The sequence below is a fragment of the Corvus hawaiiensis genome, chromosome 12 (genome assembly GCF_020740725.1).
Source record: "Corvus hawaiiensis isolate bCorHaw1 chromosome 12, bCorHaw1.pri.cur, whole genome shotgun sequence".
Lineage (NCBI taxonomy): Eukaryota > Metazoa > Chordata > Aves > Passeriformes > Corvidae > Corvus > Corvus hawaiiensis.
This window is the reverse complement of record NC_063224.1, coordinates 9872902-9891108: the sequence shown is the minus strand read 5'-3', so window position 1 is coordinate 9891108 and position 18207 is coordinate 9872902. Positions and strand designations below refer to the sequence as shown.

The 18207-nt window shown below is 41.6% G+C and overlaps 1 protein-coding gene across 1 annotated transcript in view; it reads left to right on the top strand.

Moving 5' to 3' along the window:
* Positions 1-418: 418 nt before the first annotated feature.
* The window catches only part of LPCAT2 (lysophosphatidylcholine acyltransferase 2), a 29977-nt gene continuing 12188 nt past the window's right edge, over positions 419-18207 (top strand). The window contains exons 1-9 of the mRNA XM_048316798.1: positions 419-589; positions 5252-5391; positions 6418-6635; positions 7859-7971; positions 10576-10636; positions 11673-11731; positions 12922-12956; positions 14894-14948; positions 18115-18197. Coding sequence (XP_048172755.1) covers positions 458-589; positions 5252-5391; positions 6418-6635; positions 7859-7971; positions 10576-10636; positions 11673-11731; positions 12922-12956; positions 14894-14948; positions 18115-18197 — 896 coding nt within the window. The 5' untranslated portion in view covers positions 419-457. The remainder of the gene's footprint in view (positions 590-5251; positions 5392-6417; positions 6636-7858; positions 7972-10575; positions 10637-11672; positions 11732-12921; positions 12957-14893; positions 14949-18114; positions 18198-18207) is intronic.

The following is an 18207-nucleotide window of genomic DNA, read 5'->3' as shown; positions in this document are numbered from 1 at the left end:
CGACCTCTGCCGTGTGCCATGACTGCGCTTGCCCCTCTCCCCCCTCAGATAACGGCCCGCATTGCTCCCAGTGCTTATGAACATCGCCCTGCGATCGCACCCAGCGAGCGCGGCACAGCTGCGCTGTCTGCAGCGCGCACAGCCCTGGCCAGCGCGGGGCAGGGCAAGGGCAGGGCTGCGGGGACAGGGACCCCAGGGCCGGCCGCCGCCCGCCTCGGCCGCAGCCCTCAGCAGCCCCGCGGCGGGGCCGGCGCAGGCCCGCCCGCCCTCACCTGCCCGAGGCGGGGCTCCCGCGGTGGGCAGGGCCGGCCGGAGCCGCTGGCCCCGGGCCCCGCCGCTGGCTCATGCGCAGGCCCGCCCGCCCTCACCTGCCCGAGGCGGGGCTCCCGCGGTGGGCAGGGCCGGCCGGAGCCGCTGGCCCCGGGCCCCGCCGCTGGCTCATGCGCAGCCGCCGGGGATGGCTGCGGCGATGGCTGCGGCGATGGCGCCGCGGGTGCTGCCGCTGCCCAGGCAGCACTCCTTCAACCCGCCCACCGTCCCCAACCCCTTCGTGCACCCGGGCCGCCTCAGCGCCGGCGACAAGCTGCGGGTAAGGCTGGAGCGCGGGCGGGAAAGGCCGCCGGGGCCGGGCCGGGCTGCCCGGGGCTGGGATGCGAACGGGAGGGCGGCGGCGGGGCGGGCACGGCACCCCCGGGCACGGCACAGCCCGGGCGCGGCTCTGAACCGGCGCTACGTGCCGCGCCCCGAGCCTCCGCGGGGCTGTCAGCAGTGCCGGGTGGGGGGCACTGGTCGCTTTCGAGCCCTCCGTGGCAGGGCAGAGTGTGGTGTGAGCGATCGAGGTTTGAAAGTGCCGCCGGCAGCCGGGGCTGCGGGGCCCGGCCTGCCCAGCACCGCCCGTGCCCAGCGCCGCGCCCGCAGGAGAGCGCAGCAGCCCCGACTCTGTTCCACATCTACAGCTCCTGGCTTTGCCGGGAACTGGCTTCTAGTGAGAACATTTCCTTCCCCTGTACGGCATAGTTTGCTTCCTGATGTAATCCAGAGAGCAGATACACGAAGAAGTTATGTAAACGGTCAAAGATGCAAAGGGTGATCAGCATAAAAAAGTCACTGTTTTTTGAAATTAAGTTCTTCAGCTTTTCACAGTCCACAAGCTGCATGCTTGCTCAACGCACAAACAGACGCTTATTGACTTCAAACTCAAAACTTTTAACACAAGATTTAAAACAAAAGCTTGCATTTTTAAGTTACTGTTACCATTTTAGCTATAATAATATATCCTGCTTTTTTCCTTCAGGAGAAAGGCTTGGATACAAGATACATTCCATACAAAACTCCGTAATGCACCTGGAATGAAAAGCACCCATCTGGGTCAGGGCCTGGTGCTAGTGAGCTGAGGAGCAAAACACACACAAGAGTTGTAAAGCAAAAACACACACAAGAGAGAACCTTTTTTTGTATTGTGGTTTCTGTTCTGTTCTTTTCCCACTATGGTCATAAGGTCTAGGATACTTCCTACTGATTGCTTTGTCCTGTAAACCTCTGCTCCTCTCTCGCTCAGCACTGCCAGTCAGACCTGCTGGGAATCAAGGCCTTACCAGACAGTGTTACTATAGACTTCAGAAAAGGGAAGTTTCCCTTCTCTTTCCATTCATGTCAAGTGTAGTGTTTCTCCATTCTTGCATGTTAAAGTATTGTCTTGTTATGTCCCCCCATTCTGTATTATTCCTTTAACATACACCAATACAAACATATGATTTCAAAACCCTCTTTGGGAGTCCACAGCACGATTTACATATGTTGGGGACCTGGAATGTAAAGGCTGCTGTGTGCCTGATGAATGGAGCTTGTAACTGAGACAGGGTAGCTGTTTGCATTTCATTCAGCTTTAAATATATAAACATCCAGACTGAAAAGTGGAATGAGAAGATTTTACAGTTTCTTGCCAGTCCTTGCTAATAGTTTACAAGCTAATGAGAATTTTGTCATTCTTTCTAATGTGCAAAGCAATGATCAGTTGTGCTGTACTAAACATCTTCATGTGCCAAACAAGATTTTAAAACAGTTGTCAAATACTTCTGGTTTCCATCCTCTAATTGAAGTTGGCTGCAATTCATTGTTGAGATTTTTCCTGGGGCTTAGTTTTAGTTCTTTTGTTCCTGACTGGCTCACTTGCTGTCCTGCAAGAGCACCTGCAAGTGCAAAGCACAAATTCTAGTTAAGTCATTACTGGATTCCAGCTTATTCAGAAGAGATGTTCAGTGGACTTCTGCAGTGGTTAACTATGTAATAGCACAAGCAGCATGCTAAAAGCGGTACTTTAAACCCCATGCTTGGAAGCAAGCAGCTGGACTGCCTGGCAGAGCCTTGACATCCTCTGGATGCTCATGGAACACAGTCTTGCCCTGTGTCCTGCTGTGGGGGACAGTCCATCTGATCACATCTTCAGATGTCAAAGTATTTCAGTGGGAGTTGGGCTTCATTCCGGTCCCCAGCCTGCTCTGCTGCTGCTTCCTGGGTAATTTGACAGCAGCTGTACAGAATTTCTAATGGAATTCTGTGGCTTTCTGATAGACCTGCTTTTCCACTTTCCAGGTTCGTGCCATCAGTGGAAGTATAATCCCATCTATTGATCAAGGGTCTGTCAGCAATGGGAGTGGGGCCTGGACTGCCAGGACTACTGCAGTGACAGGATATGCAGTTATTGCAGACACAATTAGCAGAAAGTACACAGGTGATTCAGTACATGGGAAAAAATTCTTTGGATGACTCAGAATAATTCTATCTTTGTGATTACTGTACAGAAACTGGAATGGCTTTGATCCTACTCAGTAGTTACAACTGTATTTTCTTCTGTATGTTTTTCTCCTATACTTTTCCTTTTCTAGTCTATCTTGACCTTTCTCTTTTCTGTCCTCTTACCCTACTCTGCTGCTGATGGAGCAGAAACCAACTCTGCCTCATTACAGTCACCTAGGAAGCCAATAGCTTGCCTCAGCAAATCAGTACCACCTGTGCATCTGCCTAAAATAGATTAATGAATTTATTAAAGTTTTGAAGAAGGAATTCTTTTGCTTTTGCTAGTGCATCCTTTATTTTTCATTATAGGTCACTACATATATATTTTTTTTTCATAAAGAAAAACATTATTTTAAGTCAAACCACACTGATTTATGTTTACGCTGCCCATTTTGGATAACTGAATGCAGCTGAAATGTTGAACTGGACTATAGATTCTAGTAAAAGAAAATGCACATCAAGAAAAAAAAACCCCACATCTGATTTTGGGAGACAAGCAAGGAGTCTTTGTTGGTTTATCTTCCTGCCTGACTTTTCCAGATTTGCAACAACTGGCACCAGAGTGAGTGGGAGGAACAGATCTCTATGGTCAAACCTGTCATGCTCATTTCTGTGATCAAGAGCAGTTGCCTGTTGTCCATAAAGTTATGGTTAAAATTCCATAGCTAGTTATACAAAACTGTTACATAAAAGAAAGAGCTAGTCAGACCTAAGTGTTCAGATCTCTCCTGGAAACATGTTGTATGGCAGTGCTTGCAGAACATAAACATCAACACAGTGTACCTGCTTATCACGCGTACCTTAATTTACTCTGTGTATCCACTCTCATGTTTGGTCTGTTGTCACTGTGCCTGTGGTAACACAGAAGCGAGTCCTGAAGTCCCCAAATTCATCTTAATCCTCGTCAGTGTCAGAGGGTTTAGAGCCAGATGGCAGAGCCTCTCCTGAATATTGACAGGAGGAGGGTGGGAGGGCATTACATGAAGATGGAAGGGATTTGGTGAGGAGGGAAAGGAAAATTAGAAGCAACTGACTCTGTCAAAAGATTGGATGAAGTATACACTAAGATGCTTATTTTCAAATATACTACACTTGTTCCTTCTTAAAGAGAAGAGGTAAATTAAAATCCACTGTGATGTTAATAATCACAGCTCAAGGAAGTTGCAAATTATTTTGTAAAACTGACTTCCAAAAAAGCGTTGCTTTTTCTGTACAGTAACAGGCCACTGTTAAAGAGCTGACCAGAAAGGTTGATTTTGAGAGAGGAACACTTGCTCAATTTTAGATTTTCTTTAAAAACAGTAAAGTATAAAACGTAGTAAGCTCACAAGTAGATGTTAAACTCACTTAACTCTCCTTCAGCAACTTCTCCTGTATGCCTGAACTGGTGGAGCTGTCAGTCTGTGACCAATGACACACTCAGATAAGTTTCAAGGGACTTGAAGAAACAGCTCAAATAAATTTTTAAAAATCACTATTACAGTTCTTTTGCAGTGTGTTTTGTTCTGTGCATAGGTTTACACATAAACTGATCCTCATCAGTGAGTGGCAGCTGAGCTGGATTAGTGCCAAAGGGAATTGAACTCTTTACTGGTTTTCCAGGAATGCTGGGTTCTGACCTGCTCACACAGCTCACCTGCCTCCCAGCCCTGGCCTTGCTCAATCTGCACAGTGCTTGTTGCACCATGAAGGCCAGCCTTCAGGATACAGTTTCTAACCTAATGTGCTGGAGTAAAGCAATTAAGAATTTCTTCCTGCCTTGCCCTGTGCAGAGCTGCCTGTGGTACAACATTGGGCCAATACACCTGTTTCCTGGAGCTGTGCGTGAAACTATGCAAGCTAAAGATTCCTTTGGGAGGGCTGGGGATGATGTTTGAGGATTATTTGCAACTAGGGCAACTAAAACCTTGGTTTTGCTTAAGTCCCAACTAGGGGAAGTAGTTGTGTTGTGTGTGCACGGCTCCCTGAAGCAGTAGTGAGGATCACTTGTAGCAATATTGTGACTCAACATAAGATTTGTCATTTGAAAGGGCAAGAGTACAATTAGTCATCTTTATGATCCCACTTGACTTCTAGATAGACAGCTAGTGATAGAAAGCTCTGTAGTGGAGATTTGTGTCAGCTGGGCAGACTCATCTGAGCTGGTTGTGTGCTGCAGACCGGGACCAAATATAGACTGGAGCTGGAAAACTTGGTTTACCCTCTGTGTCTAGCTACATCCAAGTCAAAAACTTAAATACTCTGATATTCCAGTTCTACCTGAAATGGGAACTCAAAAGTGAAAATGAAATACCGTGAATGACTTCCCGTAAGAGCACTGGAGTCATTAAAGCTTTCCTTACTAAATCACAAAGCAATAATGGTAGTACTTTAAAATCCTTGTAAAGTAGCTACAGATAGCAGTGTCATTTCTGCTGATGCCATTTCTTAAGATTTTTCACCTCTGTTTTTCCAGTCTGTGCTCCAGGGGATTATTTTGCTTCCCCTCCGTGCCATATGCATCACATTTATTTTACTGCTAGCTTGGCTGGTCGCATCAATTGCAACTTCCTGTCAGCCTGGAAGAGGATTTCAGCCACTGGAAGGATGGAGGAGGTAAAAAAGTGACGAATATTTGTGAAAACTAAGCATTTTTTTTTTTTTCCTAATAACACAAAGCTAGGGTCTAAAGCCTTTTTTTCCTTTCACTCCTGTTTGTGATTGAAGAGGATTCCTCAGTTTTACCCATTTATATGAAGCAATTTTTTAATGAGTGTATTTTAGAATAGTGGAGCTTTATAAATAGGTAGATTTTCAGTTGTCTTGAGGCTAAAAAAAAATTTGTATTAAAATATTTGTAGACTATCTGTAAGCCAGGACTTAATTCAGTAATAATACTAACAGGAATATTTGAGAAAATAAATTCATTAAGCAAGTATTTTGTAACATGACATAGGCTGAGCTCCTGTGTAACCTTTGTCATTTCTGCTATGCTATGATTCTATGACAAAATTAGCTTTGAAAGCTCTCTCAGCTGCATTGCCCTTGAAGTGGTATTCCCCAGCTGCTTCTGTGGGTTCTGCGTTTCAGTCGCTCACTTCTGACCTCAAAGTACTGAAGTTCCCTTCTAGCCACTGCACTGCAGCAGGAGGAGGAGGAGACACAGGAGGTGAATTCTAAGAGCAAAAGGTTACAGAGAGTCCCATGAAAGGAACATGTCCCCTACTGTGGGAAAATGTTCCAATAAGGCAGCATTGTCATTTAATCTTTATTGTTTAAAACTGATAGTAAAAGAACAGTATCCGTTACCTAAATTCTTACAGAAAGGACACTAAATCTGCGAATTACTCCCCTCACAACAGTGTTATGCTACAATGCCATAAAATACAGCATGAGAAATAGTGTACCTGGCAGGAGGGTTTCACAAGGTGGTGTACATTGCCTTATCTTTCATCAGGACAAGGTGATGTCCCCTTCCCCACTTCCCCTTTACCCATACATTCTCCTGGTGAGTAGTATTGCTTCCCTGTGTGGGACATCAGTGCTGGTTAGAACTAGGAAATCTGTTAGGGGATTTTCTTTTAAAGTAAAAATAAATCCTGACTGTAAACTGGATGATATTTTTGTGGTTTTGTTTCCAAGGAGGATGATCCAGACAACCCTCTCCGGCCTGACTCGTACCGCGTACTTTGTGATGGGATTCCAAGTTAAAGTGAAAGGGAAAGTAGCGAGCCTACCAGAAGCCCCAATCTTTGTCGCAGCTCCTCATTCAAGCTTTTTTGATGCCATTATTTGTGCCCTAACTGGAATGCCATCAATAGTGTCTAGAGCAGAGAATTTGTCAACTCCAGTATTTGGCAGTAAGTATTTATAAAAAACAATTTAAAAGTTACAAGTCAACAACTTGACATGGGGCCAAAAAATTTACCTCCTGAAGTAATTCAAGGGCAGACTTTTAACCTCCATAGGTTCCAAAGATACTGACAAATTATTTCCAGTGAAATCCCTATGACACATTACCTTTCTGAATTGGTAAAAATGCCTAGAAATTATGCTGTTTCTTTTCAGGTATGAAATATCATTTTAAACTTGTTTTGTACTGAAAGCATGTTTTGCAGCTACTCAGGCTGGAAGCTTTCTCTTTTAATTCTCCCAGCAGTAGCTGTTCCACTGCTGTCTTTTAACAGTATGGCCCACAAATGTGAGTGAAGGTTATTTCAAAACAGACCCAAACTACAGTAGTCTGGAAAACACCACATTTATAAGATTAACCTTGCAGGCACTGTTATGGATTTTTTTAATGGGAGCAAGACCAGGAAGGAATAAAAGAGGAGTTACTCAAAAAGGAAATGCAGGGAATGGAAAAGATCAGATGAGTCATGCTTCTGTTATTTTCTCCTCCTTTTGGCACAAAAAGAATCCCTGTTTGCATTATTGCTGGAATCAGCTGTAGACTTTCTGCTGGCCATACAGTTACCCCGAAATAAATACAGTAGACAACACAGCAAAGTGTCTTTGTAGAAAAGAAATGAACAGAGAATATATTGATTTTAGCTTAAAAGCACAGGATTGGGACAGAGAAGATAATTCTTGGCCAGGTTTCCTATCACAAAGGCCCACACATTCTGATGCAGACTTCTGATTAAATGAGGAGGTTTTTTTCTGTAATTTACATAGAAGCTGTGCATGCTTTGTAACTGAAAAGGGATGGCTAAAACTACATTTTGGGTGCAGTCTGTATGAGTTAGGCTTGAGCAGACACAGTCAGGTCACTTTCATAGAATTGTGGGGAAATGCTTAGTGACAAATAACAGCAATATTATTAGAATGTTGGGTGAATTTTGCATGCTTATATCTACTGTAAAGCTCCTCAGCTGCCAGGCTGGGTATGTCTTCTGTGTCTTACTTCCCATTTTGCAGAAAGAGGAGAATAATAACATTCTTATTAATTTAGTTTGAAAGTTGTTTGTGTGCAGTCTGTCTGCTAGTATATGAATAATAAGTTTTTGCTGCAAGGAAGCCTTCAACTCACGTGTTTTCTAAGCACTAGTATAAGACAATTTTTTTTAAATCTGTTTCACAGCAATTTTAAGTTCCCTTCAGCCTGTAGCAGTTTCTCGTCAAGACCCTGATTCACGAAAGAACACGGTTGCTGAGATAACCAGGCGGGCATTATCAAGAGGCCAGTGGCCACAGGTAATAAATACACTACTTAATTCTCTTCTATCATGTATTCCTAGTCCCTGTTCATTGTGCATCACAGTATCACAAGTGCCCAGCTGGATAGGATTCTTAAAATGTACAGAAATAAAGTCAGCTCTCAGGTATATTACTGGGTTAAGAAAGGAAGAGTCTGGTGCCCAGAAGGAGTTTTGTTGTGACAAATGGATCAGTTAAAATCCAGCCAGTACCAATTCCTGTTGCAAATGCAGATGCTCTTGACTTTCTGTTTTTCCTTTTCAAGTCTTAACATGCTGTTTTCAGTGTAGCAGATGAATTGCATTGGTATGTGTGGATCAGTATTCTGAAGCTAGACTATATAGCTGTGCTCACACCAGGTAGGGGATGAGCAGTTGATGAGATGGGTAACTCAGATTGTCCAAGATCCAGTACAAACAGTACTTTAGCTCAACACATCAGTTTCTTACAAAGAGTATAGCTGAGGTGAGGCTTGGTTCTCTCTTTAGGTTAATAATGCACTAAAGCCAAGATTTTCTTCACAGTGTTTCTTTCCCATGGTCATTCCTCAGCAGCAAGCTGCTGTTCTGCTTCCAGGTTGTGGATGGCTTTCCATCTGGAAGAGCTAATGGGGCAGGGGCTGATCAGGAGGGAGGAAAGTGTTGAGGCAGCAGCTCTGCTGCTTATATGAAAAGCAGAGGGCTGGGATGCAAATCCACATCCTTTGGAAGAAGGAAGGCTGGGAGTAGTTGTGCAGCTACTGACATCTCATTTGGCAGGGCCTTTCTGCTTTCTTCTTGGTGCATTGACTCTGGTCTCACACTGCCTTCACATACTACAAATACGATGTCATTGCCGTGGTGCTGGACAAATCCAGTCAGTGATACACGACCTTTCTCCAAACATCTTCTGTGCAGATTAGCGTATAAACTCATGCTTTGTGTTTTGAATTACTTCTTGACTCGTTTTCTTGGGGGTTAGTTTACTTAAAAACAGTAAGTGACTGGTTGAGTAGCTGGAGTTACAAGGTCTCTTTAGTCATAGTTGGATACCCCCTAAACGACTAGAAAAGTTAACTTTTCTTTCACTTTTGGTCCACTGAGTGGCTTTTGAGGAAAATTAAGTGGCAAGTGAAAATACTGGACTTCAGTAGCAGGTACCTCTGTGACAGTTAGACCTGCTGTTTACTGCTCTACTTTCTGAACAGTCTCTAGAAACAGAGACCATTCAAGCAGGGAAGACAAACACTTGCCATTTTTTTGTAATGGCATTATTTACACATCGTACATTTTTACTTCGTAAGTACATTACTAAAAGCTTTTTTAACATTTAGGCCACTTTAATTTGACTCATAAGTGCATTTTTGTAAGCTGCTGTAAATAATATTAGAGCCTCCATTATTTTTTAAAATTTGTCAGTTTAACATGCACATGCCAATTTTTTTTTAATACTGGGTTTACAGACTACACTGATGCTTATGATTTGCTGAATTGTTATGGGTGAATGCCCTGGTAGACCTAATCTCTGCTAAAAGCAGCATGGGGAGGAAAGGGAAATGGGCTCCTGCACCACTGCTGCACTTGGGATGAAACCTAGATATGTATTGTGGCATAAATAGATTATGAGTCAAGTAATCTGGGAATCTCAAGACTGAGTCAGCAGTACAGCTGAGGGTGTCACTGGGTGATTCCTAGTCCTGTGCCCTGGCCACACTTTCCGATTACAGGATATGTAGGGGCGGTCTGGCTGTAACTTGCTGTGTGCAGCTGCTTCTGTAATACCCTTGAACAGTCCCTGTCCCTTGGGTGTGACCTACTGAGGCCTCTTTGGCAGCTAGCCTTGACCCTTCATTCAGACTGAAGTGGGAGCACACACCTTTAACACTTGATCCAGACCATATTTTGTGCTGGGGTGTTTTTAGAATGCTGCTTATGATGGTGTAGTGATATGAGAAATACAGAGCTTGTATTCCATAAGGGGCTGGATTCAGTGTGTCACATTGCAGTGTACAGTGCACTTAGTGTACTGTCAGACACGAATTCAGAAACCTTCTGGGTGTTGGTGTGTCTGAGTCACTGACATTCAGAGGCTGCTGTGGTGTGTAAATGCCTTCAGAGCTCTGCCTCACAGCACATGCCTTCTCTGCCTTTTGCTCTGCTAATCAAGCTGTGATCTCATCACAGCTGGCATCTCACTGATAGGAGCTCCACCTGTAAATGCCCAAGTACCTCATGCACTTCCTTTCAGCCCAGGCTCTTATATTATACACCCAGCAGCTCAGTAAGGAACTGCTGTCAGAGGAACAATTTTATTATTACCAACAATAAAATTACAAGTGAAACATTTTTGTATCATATTTCTGAACTGATAAAGGCCTTTCCCCAGAGCTCTTTTCTTAGAAAGCATTGGTTTCCAAATCAAGATGGACCAGGTTAATAATATTGTGAGCATCCTTCATTAATATGTTTGTTTCCTTCAGAAACGGTAATGATATTCTTATAATACAGTACAGCAGGTCACAGAGCTTGCATAATGTCAGCTTGTGCATAACAGATACTAAAGTATAATCCTTTTATGAAATATATGTGTGTGTATATATATTTCTCTCTCTTTAAATCCAAGATACTGATTTTCCCAGAAGGCACCTGCACAAACCGATCTTGCCTGATCACATTTAAGCAAGGTGAGAGATGTTGTCCCATTGTTGTTGGAAAATAATATGTGATGTTAATTTGATAGTTGTAGTAAGGACTGTACTTGTGAAGGTACATCATCCACAACAGCGCTGTAGTCATCACTTACATTATTAAAGTTTCAGTGGCACTAAACCCACTCTTTTATATTAGTCAGCTTACTTCTCTGGCTTGTGCTATTGTGTTGGATACAAAATATCTACGACGTATATGGTTGGTTAGTTGGGGGATTTTCTGGGTACAGTTTTCATCTAATTTATTTACTCAGAAACTCAACGGTGATTATTATGAGATGAATGTATGAACTTACTCACATGATGTTCTTTTATCTCAGCTAACAGTTGGGCTGTCTTAGATTCCTGTAAATTATGCCATGCAAGACTTAGAAACCAAGTTACAAAATGTCTTTGCATAGTGCTTAGGAAGCCAGGACAACAAATCATTTTTCACACAGAAGCATAATTCATTGCATGGCTGATCATTAGATTGTTGTGCTGTCCTTCAGTTAAGAAAGGAGAACAACATGACTTTAACTGTTTTACAGTATCTTGGGTAGAAAAGTTACAAAACCACTACTACATGCTCAGATCCATATCACTTGTGATGATCAGAACACAGAGTGAATCAGGAAATGCTCAACAGCCCTGTGAGCATCTCATCCTTTGAAATTAATGCCTATCAGTGGGGAGATAATGCACAGAAAATGAATTTCAACAGTCCAGGAATCTTAGGCAGCTTTCTCCTTGAAATGGAGCCAAACCCTCTTCTGTTGTGACATCTTGCTAGTTGTGCTGCTGATCTAAAATAAAAAACCAAAAACCCAACCTATAAAAAAAAAATACCAAAAACCCAACCATAAAATCCAAACCGAATAACAAACAAAAAACTGAAGAAGAGCACTTCTCATTCTCCTTGCATTTTTAAAAATGTCTCCTTCCAGGTACCATGTCTGAAATAAATCACTTAAAGCTCCCATTTGCTGTATTAAGCTTAGTTGTAACAATCAGTTCTAATTTGTGGCTGCAGGCGCCTTTGTTCCACAAGTCCCTGTCCAACCTGTGTTACTCCGATATCCCAACAAACTGGTAAGCAGAACATTCTTCTCTGACTCACTAATAATACAGAAGGCAAAAGTCTGACTTAAGTGGTACCCACAATAAATACTTTGCATTGTCACTGAAGAGTATATTGTCCTGAGCTTTAGCATTGAAGAGCTCCTGGAAGCAGCCAAGCTTCCCAAGTGTTACCGTAGTGTAGTTGCTATTCTGACAGTGAAAAAATTACTGCTGGACTTCTTGGCTAAAGAGGGGAGACAGGAAAGTATTGCAGCGGAAGTTGGAAACTTCCTGCAGTGCCATGGAGCCTGTACTTTGAAGTCTGAAATGGACCCAACTTCCCTGTTAGTCATCATTTTTGGTTAACCTCAAGACAGTCTTACTGCAAAGGGACTTGCAGAGTTTCTGAACAGAGGCAAAGCTGAGCCATGCAGTACATCCAACACCCCTCCGCAGGAGGGCAGCTTTGCAGATGTTCTTTTCATGCAGCATTCCTGGTGCGGCTCCACTTTACTCCACGTGTAAGGCTGGGACCTTCTCAACTTTTTTTAAATTATCTGGTCATTCAACAAATCCAGGAAAGACCAAACTTTCACTTCCTAATGTTTTGTTAGGATTAAAAGTATGGTTGCTATTGTTGTTATTTGCAAAGACTCCTTTGTATAATCCTTTTACAAATGAATTTCAAAAATTAACCACTCAAGGGGATTGGTATCGCATTTCACTGATAAGATTTAAGGATCTGCCAGTACACACTGTAAAAATAATGTATAAGAAGTAATAAATACAGAGTGAGAAAAAAAAATTTAAAAAAAAAATCAAAGAAAAAGCAGGATAAATGATGCAGAAATGTCCTTAGGAAGTAAATGAGACATATTTATGGGAATGCCTCTCTAAAGGGATGGGTAAGGCTCACTGAAAACGTCTTACTAATTTTTCTTTTCCCTACTTCTGTTGTTTAGATCAGAGTGAATGATTTACAATATCTAACTAACTATAAATGTTATTCCCAATTGTTTATAAAAGTCTGCCATGCTTACTTCCAAATTTTTAAGGCAAGGAATCCTATCTGCCTTAACACCTTTATTTATTTTCACTACAGGACTATAAAAACATCATCCACTTTTACTGAACTTGTGCCTGTTTTAAATTGTAACTTACCTGCTCGCTAACTTTCATCTGGTTTTGTCATACATTTCTGTGTTTTATTTTTTCCTTAGGATACTGTAACCTGGACATGGCAGGGCTATTCATTGTAAGTTTCTTAATCCTACTGAAAATTACATACAGAAATTTTTCCCCTGTTGCTAAACAGTCTGCCAAACAGATTCCACTAAGCCAAGACACATGTTCTTCTAGATGTGTTTTTATGAGAGGGAAATACCTGGGGATAATGCTGTCATGCAGTAGATTTCATATCTGAATGGCTAGAGAAAGGGTTAGCAAAGGAAAGTATTATTTCCAGTTCTGCCGCTCTTTTTTTTTTTTTTCCCTCCTGTTTCGTACATTGCACTAGACCAGAGGAAAGAAAAGTATTAAAAAGCCTTCACAACTGCACTGAAAATACGTCAGGAAAATACTTTTCAAACATTCATTAAAATGTGCACATTCAGAATCCATATACCACATTTTCCTGTGGAATATGTAGTGTACCTAAGTACAGTAGTTCCAATTTACTAACATTTATAAGGTAGCTAATTTTGAAACATCTGGACTAGTGGAGCAGATCATAAGCACCTTCTAAACTATCATTATAAATATATATATAAAATCCTAACATCTGCACACTTAGACAGTGGACATGATGAAAATGTCCATTTCAGTTTCCCAAGATTTTTTGCTGTTAGTACTACTGCTGTTACATTTATCAGCATACTGGGACTAAGGAACATTGCAAATTCAGTACATACTACAGATTTTCTCTATGGAGGATTTATACTGGAATATTAAAATAGAGCTATATCTTCAGTTATGATAGATGGATAGGAATTGGCAAAGAAAGAAATGAAATCAGAGGTATTCCCATGGGAGGGAGGAGGCTGCCCATTCACTCAGAATGGAGAAAAGCTCTAAGCCTGGTGGCTGGATGGTGAAGGCTTAAATCAAAACCTGTGAGCAGGTGAAAGGAACTGCTTAGCAAAATCATGAGGAGAGAAGGGATGGATGGAGAAGAATCTAGAGATTCTTAACAGAACTAACTGGAACCAGGAGAATATACCCTGCACAAACATGCAGATCACAAAATGCAGAACTGTCTCACTCTTTGTAAACCTTCCGGGACATTGTGGCCAGGACGGGACAGTACCAGTCTCCTTCTCGGAAATCTCCTGACACAGTTTCTGCTTTTACTTACTGCTTCTGTCTTACTTGTGTGCCTTGCTGGGAGGAGTACCTAATGTTATGTGTTAGAAAATCAAGCGTTAAGAGTGGACTTGTGCAGAAGATAGACAGGATCCCATAGGTTCTCTTGCCTTTTCCCTTTCCTTTTTTATTTTGTCCAAAACAAGACCAAGAAAGACTGCCTGAAGGTTTTCTACTATAATATACCTGATATAAAGATCAATGTGCATTGCTGCTTAAAAATTATGGTGAAAAGAACAAGTCAGAAGTAGAAGTGACTGTGCTTAACCTCTTTAGCAGTTTCTTCCTCCCCCTAGCTTATCTGTTGATCGTAAAATTTGTGACTTTTTTAAAAAGCACTGATGGTCCTGACCATACTGACACTTCATTAACACATCTAAGTAAATGCTACTGTAATTTGCAAAACGACTAGCAAATACTAACAAATCCAGTTCTGCATAAGGAAATTACTGGTCCTATTTTGTAGCTGAGAGAATAACAGATAAAGTAAAGCTAGCTACTTCTCAGAATCAAAGCTCTTAAAGTTTAAAATCCAGTATCCATGGACCTCTTCAAAGAGAGGGAGACATTTTAGTGGACAAAGAGCTGTACAGAATTGTTAATGTGCATGAGAGCAGACAAGTTGCCTGTGAGCAAGCAGCAGCTATATGCAGAAGCCCTGTAGAAAAAAATGTGAAAAGCAACTTTTTGGGGAACTTCACTGCAAGGTACTTAAAAACCTTGCCTAATATTGGCTTTGGTTTTTTGTGCTTTAAAAAATTTCATCTACTGACATGGAAATACTTTTGTTTTAAATAAGTAAAACTTATTTTTCTTCCTCTTTGCCTGCAGTAAAGAGCTGTGCATAATGACACTGTGTCAGATCATCACAAGAGTAGAAGTTGAGGTAAGAATTGGAAATATTTTTGTACTAAGATTCAGCAACCAGGGAATTTCTGCTTTAATATAAATGCATTATTCACATTATTAGTCACTTTTAGTGAACAATAAACAAATGTCTCAGAAACAAGAACAAGAATCACAGTGAGTAATAGATTTAATTTGTTGTCCACATGTATGTATCATTCTGATGAGTTTCTAAAAGACAGCTGTAAGAAATGTCTTTATTCTTAAAGCATTATAGAATGACTGTTAATTATCACCACATGAATTCTACAGATGTTAAATCTAAGAATTAGAATACATTCTGTTAAAGGTAACATAACATCATCTTTTTCCCACCTCCCCATTTCTCTGATTCCTTAAAGGAACCTTCTCTTCCTCACCATCTTGCCACACTGGACTCTCATAGATTTCTACAACTAAGAGTTCATTCAAGTACTTGTGCTAAGCCTCATATAAGGAACCAGTTCCCGTGCTCATTAAAATCCACTGCACAGCACAGAGACAGATGAACGACAACTGAAACAACATCCACACTTCTTAATGTGAGCACCCACACTCTTAACTGCTCCCTGTCAAAGAGGCAGCGTTCAAAACACGTTCCTTACCAGACAACAAAGGATTGTCAGTGTGGACTAAGTTGGTTTAGGAGCCTGAGGAAGGGGAGAAAATGACACGTTTTGCTGTTTATTTGCAAAACATAGAATGTAGCAAACTTGTCCAAAGCTTTGTGAATACAAGCAAGTGTTGTTACTGCTAACAATTGGCAACGTAGTCTGTGTTGTGGAACAATGAAATTCATTTTAAGGGAGCATCCTGTTACTGTATAGCGCATGCATTAGACACATATTTGTAGAAGGTGTAATCAAGAGATATTTCTCCTAATAATTTTCTTCAGAAGGGCATAGCTATATGATTTATATACGTGGGAGCAAGAAACAGTTAATGTAGCCCTTCCAGTAGAAGGAAGAGCTTCGTTTTCCCCTACCTCAGAGCTGAACTCAGACTTCTCTGTTAGAAAATAAAGTTCATGTTCCAAGAGATGAAACTGAAACACGAAAAAATTTGCAGTTTTCACAGCAGCATGTGTCCTCAAAATGAAACTAATTCTTAGCTTCAGTGCTAAAGCCTTTCAGTTTCTAAAAAGAGAAGGGGCAGGTTTTCTTGGGGAAGGAGGGAATCCAACTACTCCTCTTTGAAGTGGACATTCTGTTGCTGTCCCATCCTGTGAGCAAGTAGCCTCTCCACTCCCATCAGTCTTGCACTGTCTCTACCCACTGTGCAGAAGCAGTGATGGGCTCCAGGGCTGTAAGTCCGTGTCCAGTCCAGCTCTAACACACTGGGATATTGAACATGAAACTGAAACTGGCAGTGAGTTTTAGGGCTGCAAAAGATACAGCATTTGGCAAATTCTGTAAGAAGACAGACTAGGTCACAAGCAGATCAGAGAAATATTTTTGCTGCTGAAAGAGGTGAGAAGAATTTTTCTTACAGGATTAAATTTGACTGGGAAGGTGTACTTGCAGATAAGCAGCTGAGGGTATGAGATCATGCTGCCAGTGCAGGAGGTCAAGAAACCAAATTCTTGCTCCTTAGCTGTTGTTTCTGGCAAACAGGTTTTATGAGTAATTGTAGGGGGGTTTTTTGAAGGGGATGAAGGTGGTGTTTAAGCTGCCAGGAATTTACGTTGCTCTGTGAACAAGACCTCAGCCACAAGTGAAGTAATGACCACTTTCAAGACCATAACCATGTTTGCATAGATAAACCTGGAGTTACGACTTCATCTCACCCAGTGACAACAGAGTTTTCTGTGTCTGTACTGTGTGCCTGTGCTTTCTCAGTTTAAGAGTTACGTGACTTCTGAAGGGGAGTTGTAATAACCAGGACCCTATTTCAGACCTTGAACAAAGCTGGCAACTGCTTGCAGAAGGAATGAAATCTCAAATATTCCTATGAACAGCTGGACTCCCCCTGTCCTTACAGGGGAGACAACTTTTAATTATAAACATAAAATTGTTATGGTTATTTGACAGATAACCAGTTCCATAAACTCACTGGTTTTAGTCATGAAGAGAAAGCATTCCTTAAAAACAAACTTTAAAAGACTGTTCAGGATGAACTGTGCTTATATGGGACAGTTATCACTATAATAATGCATCCACCAGCAACTACAGTATAACTAAAGCAACATACTGACACATAATTATCAACTGTCTTCCAATGAACCATGAGCAGCAGCTTATTTTGAAATTGTTGTATTCTAGGAAATAAGGGGAGGTTGCAGAGCAGCAGAACTCAGATAAATGATAACCATAGCTGAGAAAAGGCACAGTAAACAGGGCTGTGAGCAAATACTGTAGACTGAAGTAGAAAGAGCAAAGCACTCCTCCACACACACTACTTTGCAAACAGATGCTGGTTCATGCCACAATTGTTCATCTAGAGGCTATTTTAGTGAAAAGGTACTTCCAGCTTCTTACATATTAATATTGAATAAATCCTCAGTAGTAAACATGTTGCCATTTAGATATCTGGGGTATTTCCTCAGTGTGGGAGGAGAGGGGGTTGTTGGGATTTTCTACCTTCTGCTTAGGAGTTCCAAAATTTTACAGTATTGTATCCAGTTAGTATGCTACTTACAACTCAGAACTATGATTCCTTAATGTTTTTATCATGGAGGAAAAATGTACAGGAAACTTAGCAGTCACATGCTGACAGATACAGTTAACAGGTTCAAGGTAGGACTGCAGTGCGTATTTAAAAACATTAAAACTCTTACATACACTAGTCCAATATGTAACATCACTTATAAAGTATCTTTGAAAAGAAGTGTGCAGTATTTCAAACTCACATTCTTACCAGTGCAGCATTTAATCTTCTAACTAATTATGCGTTTATTATACTTTCCTTCTTTGGGGGGTTGATTTTTCATATTAAAGAAGCTTCTACCAATCCTTAAGAGGTAGTTTTGCAGTAAATCTTACTTGTGTGGGGAGGGCAGAAGAGCCAGAGCAGTTTCTAAAGCGGCTGAGACCTCTAGCGCCCAGTCCCTTCATTGCATGGCTGATGTTTTTCTCCTGTTTTTCCCGACTCAAACAAAAATAAGAAGTTGCTCATGTTCCTAATGACGTGGTAACTGTTGAATTGATTGGATAACTCATCCCTTTCAGTTTCTGCCTGTTCATGTTCCTACTGAGGAAGAAAAGAATGATCCAATACTTTTTGCTAACAGAGTCCGACAAACCATGGCAAAGTAAGTAATC